Genomic DNA, 11,795 nt, shown 5'->3' on the forward strand with positions numbered 1-11,795 from the left:
GAATTCAGCAAAAATTGAGGGTTTTCGAGTATGAACAGCCTTTTTAAGGTCATGCCACTGCATTTCAATCAAATTCAAGTCTGAACTTTGACTAGGCCACTTCAAAACCTTCATTTTGTTTTTTTAAGCCATTCAGAAGTGGACTCTATGGGTGGAATGCACCCCTATGGGTGGCACAAGTCAGTGCAAACTGTAGGCCGGTCCCAAGCCCGGATAAATGCAGAGGGTTGCGTCAGGAAGGGCATCCGGCTTAAAACCTTGCCAAACAAATATGAGCCGAAGTAAAACAGAATATATGTGCATGAATGAGAGGGCTGGTGGGGGAAGAATGAGGCTACAGGGAGAAGCGATAGCAAGGGTGGAGGACTTTAAATACTTGGGGTCAACCGTCCAGAGCAATGGTGAGTGTGGTCAGGAAGTGAAGAAACGGGTCCAAGCAGGTTGGAACGGGTGGATGAACGTGTCAGGTGTGTTATGTGACAGAAGAGTCTCTGCTAGGATGAAGGGCAAAGTTTATAAAACAGTAGTGAGGCCAGCCATGATGTACGGATTAGAGACAGTGGCACTGAAGAGACAACAGGAAGAAGAGCTGGAGGCGGCGGAAATGAAGATGTTGAGGTTCGCTCTCGGAGTGACCGAGTTGGTTAAAATTAGAAATGAGCTCATCAGAGGGACAGCCGAGGTTCGATGTTTTGGAGACAAAGTTAGAGAGCGCAGACTTCAATGGTTTGGACAAGTCCAGAGGAGAAATAGTGAGTATATTGGAAGAAGGATGATGAGGATGGAGCTGCCAGGCAAGAGAGCTCGAGGAAGACCAAAGTGAGTCGTGAGGGAAGACATGATGGCAGTTGGTGTTCGAGAGGAGGATGCAGGAGATAGGCTTACACGGAAAAGGATGACGCGCTAACGGGACAAGCCGAAAGGAAAAGAAGAAGAAGTGGACTCGCTGGTGTGTTTTGGATCGTTATCCCGCTGAGACCCAAGTGCGCTTCAGTCTGAGGTCACCAACTGATGGCTGAAGATTCTCCTTCAGGATTTTCTGTGAAAGAGCAGAATTCACGGTTCCATCAATCAGAGCAAGTTGTCCAGGTCCTGAAGAAGCAAGGCAACCCGAGAGCATCACACTAACACCAGCATGTTAAAGTGTTGGTATGATATTCGTTTTCTGAAATGCTGTGTTACATTTATGGCAGATGCCAGACACAGACATTCCAAAAAGATCAACTTTAATCTCGTCACTCCATATAATATTCTCCCCAAATTATTGGGAATAATATAAATGTTTTTTTGGAAAGAGTGAGGCGAGCCTTCAGAATTCATGGTTCCATCAATCACAGCACGTTGTCCAGGTCCTGAAGGAGCAAAAACAGCCGAAGACCATCACACTACCACCACCATGTTTGACGGTTGGTTCGATGCTCTTTTTCTGAAATGCTGTACTACATTTACGCCAGATGTCACGAGACTCACACCTTCCAAAAAAATCAACTTTCATCCTGTCAGTCCATTTAATATTCTCCCAAAAGTCTTGGGAATCATTCAGTTGTTGTACTTTTGTAAAAGTAAGACGAGCCTTGATGTTCTTTTTGGTCAGCAGTATTTCTTTTTTTGCCTTGGAACTCTGCCATGGATGCCGTTTTTGCCCAGTCTCTTCTTTATTGTTGTGTCATGAACACTGACCTTAACTGAGGCAACGGAGGCCTGCAGTTCTTTAAAAGTTGTCCTGGGTTTCTTTCTGGCGTTGATGTGCCCTTGAGGTAATCTTTGTAGGCCAGCCACTCCTGGGAAGGTTCCCCACTGTTGCATAATTTCTCCATTTGAGGTTAATGCCTCTCCCAATGGTTCGCTGGAATCCTAAAGCTTTAGAAATGGCTTTTGTAACCCTTTCCAGACTGATAGATGCCAATTACTGTTCTGTAATTTCTTTGGATCATGTCATTTTGTTGCAGCTTTTTTTGATTTGCAGTCTGACTTGATTTCATCAGGACAGATTCTACTGAAGCAATTTCTTGATTGGACAGGTCTGGAGGTTATCATGCTTGGGGGTGATCAGTGAAAATTAACCAAAAATTGTGATTAGCAATGAATGAATTTATGATTTAATGAGGGCGTAATTACTTTTTCAGACAGGCTTTTTCCTAATAAATCACCATTTAAAAGCAGCATTTTAAGTTCACTTGGGTTATATTTGTCTGCCATTTACGTTTGTTTGGTGATCTTAAACATGAAAGTGGGGAAACTATGTAAAAATATTAGAATTTGAGAAGGGGGACAATACTTTTTCACGGCAGTGTACACAGAGAGAGAGAGTTAAACTAAAACAGGAGTCAATTTTTTTTCTTAGTCATTTTTAAAGTTTGCCAGAAACAAAGTTTCTCTTCAAGAAATGTATGTATCCACAGTGACGCAAACACTAAAACTTACCCAAAACTTGGTATTGATGCTTGTTTGTATGTCATTATTCTTGTCTTGTTGTAGTAATGTGATACGTTGTGTTAAAACAAAACCAAAAATCTGCAAAAATGTTCGCAGATTTGAAAAGGGCTACTATCGGCCAGTAAAATTGGTCACTCGATTAATCGGTCGGGCCCTAGCTTGTATGCTGTCTGTCCACCTGCACTGTCTTTCTGTCCTGTTCTGTTCTCAGGTGTACAGTATTTCTGTTTGTCCACACAGTTCCATTCCAGAGTCTCCGAGCTGGTTGGTGTTAATGGAGAGAATGGATGTTCTGTACCACTACTGTAGCAGAAGTGAGGCAGACAAGCAGTGTGTGGACTTGGTATGCAGACACTAACACACACACACACACACAAATATTCTGCAGTTTGAATAATCCACTTGTCTGCGTGTGTTTGTGTGTGTGTGTAGCTTCTGAGCTCAAACAGGCTGGAGAAGCAGAAAGTTGCCGCGGCACCGAAAGAGCAACCACCAAATGACTTTCCCCTTAGACATCCAATTATCCTACTGCGGCTGTCAATCATGAGCTATCTGGGGTAACCAATTGTTCTTCTACAGTGAACCGCCACACGTTCCCATTTTCTTTGTCTTTTTTGTGCACTTTTTGTAATGGTGTCCTCGCTAGGGTTGCGGGCGTGCTAGAGCCTTTCCCAGCTATTTTTGCGTGAGAGGCAGGGTACACCCTGAACTGGTCGCCAGCCAATTGCAGGGCACATATAAACAACCAACCATTCACATTCACTTTCACAAGATGACGCCATAGACCTGGCTAATTGGTGTCCAAGCCCTGCTGGGAATAGCTCTGAATAATTGAGCCTCCTCCTCAAAAGGGATCTGTTAGTCGCTAAAGATGTCACAAGATAGCAGCAGAGCACTTCAAACAGAGCCTGATATGCTGTTTGGATTGATGTATTTACTGTGGTCTGTAACAATGCAGCCAAAGAATAAGCAAAGCATCAACACCATGCGTCTAGCATTAACACAATCGTGCACCCATGCTACATTGACGACTGTATTCGGTAATTTAATATTTCAACACAAACAAAGCACTTTCACATAAGGCTCACGAAACACTAGCACGAATGCGGCCTAGCACTTTACATACGCAAGTGGTATTAAGTCATTAAACTCAACTTTTGGCATTTGCCTACAATAAGAAATGTTCGGGAATACAGGACACATTGTAACAGCTATTAGCAGCTGCATCGAGAGAGAAGCAAAAACATACTTTCACTTTCACTCTGTGCATGAGATGCAGTCTAGGACCAACAACAAAAGAGGACATCACAAACGCAGATGAAAAAACTCCATCCTAACAACACCACCAAAATTCCATGAGATGGTGCCAAGGTTCTATGTTTATTGCTTTGGACTGAGTACAAATATGCTGAAGAACGAACATGCGAGGAGGGTTCAATGCATGTTGAAGTCATGCATCTCGACTATTCTTTGATCTTTGTGTATCGGGAGGAGCTAAGTTTAGCCTGGGCTGTTAGTGGAAGTTATCACCACGTCTTCACCGCGTTTCTATGTTTTTGCTCTGCAGAATGGCTGTTAAAAACGACTGACTACTAAAAGACAGAATTGTCATTATAACTTTACAATGAGCTATTTTCACGGCTTGCGAAGGCAATCTATAGCGTCCTTGCGCTTCTGGTAAAACATTTTCAAAATCAAATAATTTGTCATTTATTTGTATGAATGTAATGTTACAAGAAGTGTTTGAAATTATATTAATGTTTTGTGGGATCACAGTTTGTGGTATACATGAACCCTCACTTAATTGCAATAGCATAGTGCAGTGACTCACCTGCACATCTCTGGTAACGTTAGCATTACTGGCTATTTGACTAAAATGTGCCAACAATGATACATAAGGACAAATGGGCTCTTCTAGTTTGCAGAAAAAGAAACCATATAGAGCAATTTCAACTCATATATTTGATAAGTCACCAAGTCGCTTTACATGACCGGAATGCGACTGTTTAAAACACAGGCCACAGGCAGAATCTCATGAAATAAATTCACAAATACCAACTCAGCCCAACATATGCACCTAATGCATGAACTCATAACAATATGGAAAGGAACAAATGCAAGTAAAGAGCAACGTTTAGCTTGATTTTCTACAACGACAGTACTGTAGTTAAAAAGAGCACCTCAAAGAATTCTGGGAAGCAGCAGGATCTGCCAACTCTACTTTCCATGATACTTTGAGCTGCCTACACTGCCGGGGCCATCACTGTGAAGCACAGTGCCTAATGCTTTAGCCAGGAAATCACCCACTTACACCATAGGTTGTTCATGTTACCCAAGCGGAGCACACATGCCTTTTGTAGGCATGTGCTCGTGTAGAGTGTGTGGTTGGTGACCTCAAGTGGACAAATGGAGCACCTGCACCTCTCTAAAGTATCACTTATTGACATTGAATTGTATATATGAAATGTTTACATTTATATGACTAATACAATAAATGGCGGCACGGTGGCCGACTGGTTAGAGCGTCAGCCTCACAGTTCTGAGGACCCGGGTTCAATCCCCGGCCCCGACTGTGTGGAGTTTGCATGTTCTCCCCGTGCCTGCGTGGGTTTTCTCCGGGCAATCCGGTTTCCTCCCACATCCCAAAAACATGCATAAATTGGAGACTCTAAATTGCCCGTAGGTGTGCATGTGAGTGCGAATGGTTGTCTGTTTGTATGTGCCCTGCGATTGGCTGGCAACCAGTTCAGGGTGAACCCCGCCTCCTGCCCGATGACAGCTGGGATAGGCTCCAGCACGCCCGCGACCCTAGTGAGGATAAGCGGCTCAGAAAATTGATGGATGGATGGATAATACAATAAATGGTGGAACGGTGGACGACTATTTAGCACATCTGCCTCACTGTTCTGAGGACCCAGGTTCAAATCCATCCTCGCCTGTGTGGAGTTTGTATGTTCTCCCTGTGCCTGCATGACTTTTCTCTGAGTGCTCCTGTTTCTTCTCCAAAAAACATGTGTGGTAGGTTGATTCAAGACTCTAAATTGCCCGTAGGTGTCAATGTGGGTGCGAATGGTTGTTTGTTTATATATATGCCCTGCGATTGGCTGGCGACCAGTTCAGGGTGTACCCCGCCTCTCACCCAAAGATAACTTGGACAGGCTTCAGCATGTCCGCGACCCTAGTGAGTATAAGCCGTACGGAAAATGGATGAATGAATGAATGAATGTATAATACAATAAATAATCACTCGCTACTTCGAGGATTTCGTCTATTGCAGGGTTTTTCTTGGCTTCATCAAGCCGTGATCTCCAACTCTCACTGGAGCGGTTCGCAGCCTAGTGTCAAGCGGTTGGGATTAGAATCAGCAACTCCATATCTGAGACCATAGTACTCAGTTGGTACTCCTCTCCAAGTCGGGAATGAGATCGTCAACCAAGTGGAGCACTTCGAGTATTTTGGGGTCTTGTTCACGAGTGAGGGAAGAATAGAGCGGTAGATCGCCAGGCGGATCGGTGTTGCGTCTGCAGTTATGCGGACATCGTATAGATCTGTCGTGGTAAAGAAGGAGCTTAGCCGAAAGGCGAAGGTCTCGATTTACTGGCGATCTATGTTCCTACACTCACCTATGGTAACGAGTTGTGGGTCGTGAATGAAAGAATCGCGGTTACAAGCGGCCGAAATTTGTTTCCTCCGCAGGGTGTCCGGGCTCTACCTTAGGGTGAGAAGTTCGGCCATCCAGGGGGGGCTCAGTTGAGCCACTGCACCAGCATAGAGGAGAGCCAGATTAGGTGGCTTGGCCACCTGGTTAGGATGCTTCCTGGACGGCTCCCTGGTGAAGTGTCCTGGGAACGCCCCAGGACACACTGGAGAGACATGTCTCCCGGTTGGCCTGGGAACGCCGTGGTATCCTCCTGGAACAGTTGGACGAAGTAGCTGCCGAGAGGGAAGTCTGCTTCCCTGCTTAAGCTGTTGCCCCGACGACCTGACCCCGGATAAGCGGAAGATGGATGCTAACCCCCATGATAAATGAGGGATTACTGTACTTATGGTTGAAACTATTCTAAACATTTTTAAGGGGTACGTCAATTACTCTCGTTTTTTCACTATTTGCGGGATGGCTCGAATAGTAGGGCTTTACTGTACTTTTACAATATGAAATGTCACGACAATGGAAAAATTTGTTTCCTTGTTGGTGTGAAGTAAAAACGTATTCATAGGACTCCCTCACTGTGGCGTGTTAATGAATGACTATGAATCTGCGACAAATAATAATCCTCCAGGACATCCTGACTTGGCCAGTTGTCGAGCAGTTGTGTAACAGTTGTGTACTCACATGTGATAATGCTCTCAGTGCTGTGTTGCAGATCTGTTGTCCCTCCATGCTGAGTATAATTCTCATCTGTGTCATGATTGGCCAGTGCTGTAACTGCGCTGACATACTTCGGCATCTGTATGAACATTGGCTCGTTCGGCGTCAACGTTTACTCCGCGCAGTTCTTCTCCGGCCTATCAGAGGCTCCCTGTTTGCTTGTCCCTCTGGTCCGGCTGGATCGGCGTCCGATGAGCATGCTGACCTTGTTCCTGAGCGGCACTGCCTGCTTCCTGTCTTTGCTTCTGTCCAGATACCAATGTAAGGCTTCCACAAATAACCAAAGGCTTAGTGTGTGGCACTTGTTTGTGTACAGACTCCATCCACTCTCGCAGTCTTTCCCAACCTTTATTGAGCCAAAGCACATATTTTATACTGTACATTTAAAAAAAATCTCATGGCACACCACGAAACAAAAACGTCACAAAAAGTATATACAGTGGTGCCTTGAGATATGGATGACCCAACTCATGTTTCTTTTGAGATATGAGTTGTTGTTCAGCAGATTTTTTGCTTTAACCTGCGAGCAAAAATTGAGATACGACCGCTGTCTAGTGGCAGTAACTCAAGTCACTTCACAAGAAGCAGCGGTTTGGCCGATAGTGAACAAATCTTCAAAAGGAGGCTTCAAGCTGTTTAGTGCCACTCCCAGTTCAAGTTGACTCTAAAACATAAAAAGAGAATTCCATGTTGTGTATTTAATTAAAACAAAGCTGTGGACCAATGGTTAAGATCATCGCTTGCCACCGTGGGGACCCAGGTTCAAGACCAGACCATCCCCCAGCATCTAGCATCTATCGTCTCCTCACAGCTGTGGTGTCTTTGAGCAAGACACCAATACCCCAAGCTGCTCCCCAGGCGCTTAAGTTGCCCCCTGCTCCAGTCTGTTCCACTAACAAGTGTGTCTGTTCACTGTGATGGGTAAAATGCAGAGAACAAATTTCATGTGCATGCTAGCATGTTCGTGACAATAAAGATGATTCTTCTTTGCTGTAACTGAGTCACTTTAGCTTAATGCTAACAAACAATGCAAAATGCCATACAAGCTGATGAATAGCATCGGTGTCGCAGTGTTATCACCCTCTAAGCAATGGATATTTGAACACAAAACGGTAAAGCAACAGATAATATAACAATACTCACACATATATTCTTTACCTCTGCGAAGAATGACTAATATAACTGCAAATTACTGAGGAGCTGAGACCGGCTCCATGTAATACGTAATAGACATAGGGATTACATGTCTATATTGTATTAGCCTCAGGTTGTCAAAGCGCGCACAACAGAAGGAGCAGCACAATGTCTGTTAAATTGAAGCAAAAAATATGGCAAAACTGTTTAATTCTTTACATTCTATTTAATTATGTCATTACTGTATATCATAAAGTACAATAAATAGAGAATCTTTTCGACGTGGCCAAAAAATCTGTACAGCTGAGATGGTGAAAAAGAGTTTAACACTTAACTCAACAATTCAGTACTTCATTGTTCTCAGTCTTTGCACATTTTCAGCGTTTATCTTCAAACATATTTCATGTATTTAGAAACAAAACATGGAATTGATTTTACAGGATCTTTAATTTACTCACTAACTTGGTGTGAAATGTGGGTCTGCATCGTTGAACACAATGCTCATATAGTCGCTGGAAGCCATGACTTATTGTGATGTACCAATTAGCAACAGGTGGATACACAGCTTAATTCTCCTGGCCTGTTTCATGAGCTTGTGTTTTTTAAACTAATTCTGTTGAACCACAATTCAAAAGCAATGTCTGATTTTCATTGATTAATTTTCATAACTTTTTAATGTATTACTTTTGTCAGATTAAAGTTATCTCTATGACCACTGTGGGTTTTTCTTTCATCAACAGTGGGGTACCAACAATTTTATCCACGTGTGTATGTGCTTGAGGCCCAGTGGTTGGGAAACACTGCTTGACTAATTATGCAGTGTTGGGAAGATTACTTTGGAAATGTAGTTGGGTACAATAACAATTTACCCTGTTAAAAATGTAATTGCAGTGTACCTATTTGAATTATTGGTATTTTCTTAAAGGATTACATAACTAATTACATTTTGGATACTTTTCTTAATTTTGTATGAATGCATCAACAGGACCCGTGGATGTTTCCTCAAGAAGTGGATTAAAACTATAAAGGATATAAATATATATTGGAATTAATAACATATTTGTTCTTTACACAGACAGCTGGGATAGGCTCCAGCACGCCCGCGACCCTAGTGAGGAGAAGCGGCTCAGAAAATGGATGGATGTTCTTTACACAAATAACAACCTGATAACAAAACATGATTAAATGTAAATAGTATGTGTTCATTGCATTGTGTGAACAGCTACAGCATGTGAAAAACATGATCTAACGACATAAGTGCACAATTTAACAAAAAAACCTCATATGACAACACAGATAAGTGAATGTTCCATAAAAAAAATCCAAAATTCTAAAGATTAAAATGTTAATAAAACATCAATGTTTTTTTGTGTTAACTGTGAGGCTATCCATCAATCCATCCATTTTCTTTGCCGCTTCTCCTCACGAGGGTCGCGGGCGTGCTGGAGCCAATCCCAGCTGTCATCGGGCAGGAGGCGGGGTACACCCTGAACTGGTTGCCAGCCAATCGCAGGGCACATACGAACAAACAACCATTCGCACTCACAATCACACCTAGGGGCAATTTAGAGTCTCCAATTAATGCATGTTTTTGGGATGTGGGAGGAAACCGGAGTGCCCGGAGAAAACCCACGCAGGCACGGGGAGAACATGCAAACTCCACACAGGCGGGACCGGGGATTGAACCCGGGTCCTCAGAACTGTGAGGTTGACGCTCTAACCAGTCGGCCACCGTGCCGCCACTGTGAGCCTAACCTTTTGAAAATATTAGAAAAACGTAATAGATTGCACTACAAAGTCGTGCTATGAAGTCCATCCATCCATCAATTTTCTGTACCTCTTATGCGTGCTGGAGCCTATCCCAGCTATCTTCGGGCGAGAGGTGGGGTACACCCTGAACTGGTCGCCAGCCAATCGCAGGGCACATATAAACAAACAATCATTTACGCTCACATACACACCTACGGGCAATTTAGAGTCTCCAATCAACCTACCACGCATGTTTTTGGGATGTGGGAGGAAACTGGAGTGCCCGGAGAAAACCCACACAGGCACAGGGAGAAAATGCAAACTCCACACAGGGGGGGCCGGGATTTGAATCCCGGTCCTCAGAACTGTGAGGCAGATGCGCTAACCAGTCGTCCACTGTGCCGCCGTGCTTTGAAGTCATTTGGAAAAATATGTCATGTTAGAGACTATGGCAGAAGGACATGACCCGAGAGAACCAATCACAACCACCGGCTTTAGAAGGGGGAAGTACGGCTATTTTTTAAATGAAATTAAAATTGTAATCATGGGAATTTGCAAACGGAACTGTAATATGATTACACATTTTCTCCAAGTAATGTAACAGATTACAATTACATATAGTTTGTATAAATTACATAATCTCCTTGCGTAACATGTAATTAGTTGCTCCCCAACACTGCCGACATACGATGTGGTACAGAGCAGGTCATGACGGGATTATGATCAGATGTCGGTCGGTTCTACAGGTGACGCAATGCTGGTGATGAGTTTGGCACTCGTGGGCAAATTGTGCATCCTGGTCACCATCTTCATCTTGGCTGTCTACAGCATCGAGCTGTTCCCCACAGTGGTCAGGTGACACTGTCGCGATGGAGGAGAGGAGGCAAATTTCCCTCCTGAGGCCACTAGTTTGTTTTAAGATGTCGTGTGTTCCACCCACAGGCAGCGTTGTATGTCAGCGGTCAACTTGTGTTTCCGGCTCGGCTGTCTGCTCAGCACTCTGTTCCCGGCCAACACAGAGGGAGCCATCTCACTGGCCGCCATGCTTATATACAGCAGCGGGCCAATTATAGGCTGCGTATTGTGTCGACTGCTCCCGGAGACGAGCGGCACCCTGCTTCCCGACTCTATGGAAGACTGTTACAAGCCGCCTCAACACCCCCTCGAAAGGACAAGGTGAGCAAATGCAGCTGGGCCAATTATAAGCGCGTTTGCACAGCTGCCTGTCGGAAGGTCACAGTAGAGCCAGCCCGAGGCACAAGCCAACTAAACACCTGACCACGAGGAGACACCCAAGGGCAATTAATATTCAACAGAGCAAGAACAAGAACAGTGACATACAAATGTTAATTCTTCGGAATAAAGTAGTTTTTCAGATTTTGGGGGTTTTAATTATTCAATGTTTTTACTATATCTCCTCAACAGTAATACTTTAATTGATAAGAACAATACTCGAATAAATGTGCCTTTTGGGCTAAAGCGCAAGTGGACGTGTGTTTACTCCTCGACTCAAGTCAGAGTTTCAACACCGCTGCGTTACAATCTGAAATGTATACAATTCGTTGCAGGCAGGATGGCCGGATAGTCGCATATAAGCTCCCCTGCGCCGGTGTAGCTAATGAGGTGGCCAAAGGGAATGAAGGAATTTTATTGTCGTAGTGAAACTCGTGTCATAGAGATGCACTACAGACTACACACACTCAGTCAAATATTTCATGACTATTTTTAATATAGGTACAGCTCAATAATTTAGAATATAGTTGAAAAGTAAAATTTTCTTCAGTACTCATAGTTATTAAACATTGAAGTACTTTTCAGAGGGCAAATTCCAACCTAGTTTCTACATCATTTCTTGAATTAATTATTTCATTTGACGTTATATTTTATTTTCTCAATATGTTGGTTTTATTTTATTTGCTGTATATTCACTTTTTGAATTGAACTACCAAATAAAAGATTTACACTATTCATGTGTGAGCATAATCGATGTGCGTATGAGAGTAAATACTCTCAAACGCTCTCACGAACACTAGTTAAATAACTAGTGTTCGTGAGAGCGTTTGAGTAGTGTTTATGAGAGACTTTCAGTAGTTTGTGTGTGTGAAAG

General features: G+C 43.4%; 1 protein-coding gene across 1 annotated transcript in view; it reads left to right on the top strand.

Moving 5' to 3' along the window:
- si:dkey-190l8.2 overlaps nt 1–11,558 on the top strand; it is a 38,699-nt gene extending 27,141 nt beyond the window's left edge. The window contains exons 6-10 of the mRNA XM_061684048.1: nt 2,677–2,779; nt 2,869–2,993; nt 6,855–7,066; nt 10,435–10,543; nt 10,631–11,558. Coding sequence (XP_061540032.1) covers nt 2,677–2,779; nt 2,869–2,993; nt 6,855–7,066; nt 10,435–10,543; nt 10,631–10,868 — 787 coding nt within the window. The 3' untranslated portion in view covers nt 10,869–11,558. The remainder of the gene's footprint in view (nt 1–2,676; nt 2,780–2,868; nt 2,994–6,854; nt 7,067–10,434; nt 10,544–10,630) is intronic.
- Nucleotides 11,559–11,795: the final 237 nt, after the last annotated feature.

This window comes from Phycodurus eques, chromosome 1 (assembly GCF_024500275.1).
Source record: "Phycodurus eques isolate BA_2022a chromosome 1, UOR_Pequ_1.1, whole genome shotgun sequence".
Classification (NCBI taxonomy): Eukaryota; Metazoa; Chordata; class Actinopteri; order Syngnathiformes; family Syngnathidae; genus Phycodurus; species Phycodurus eques.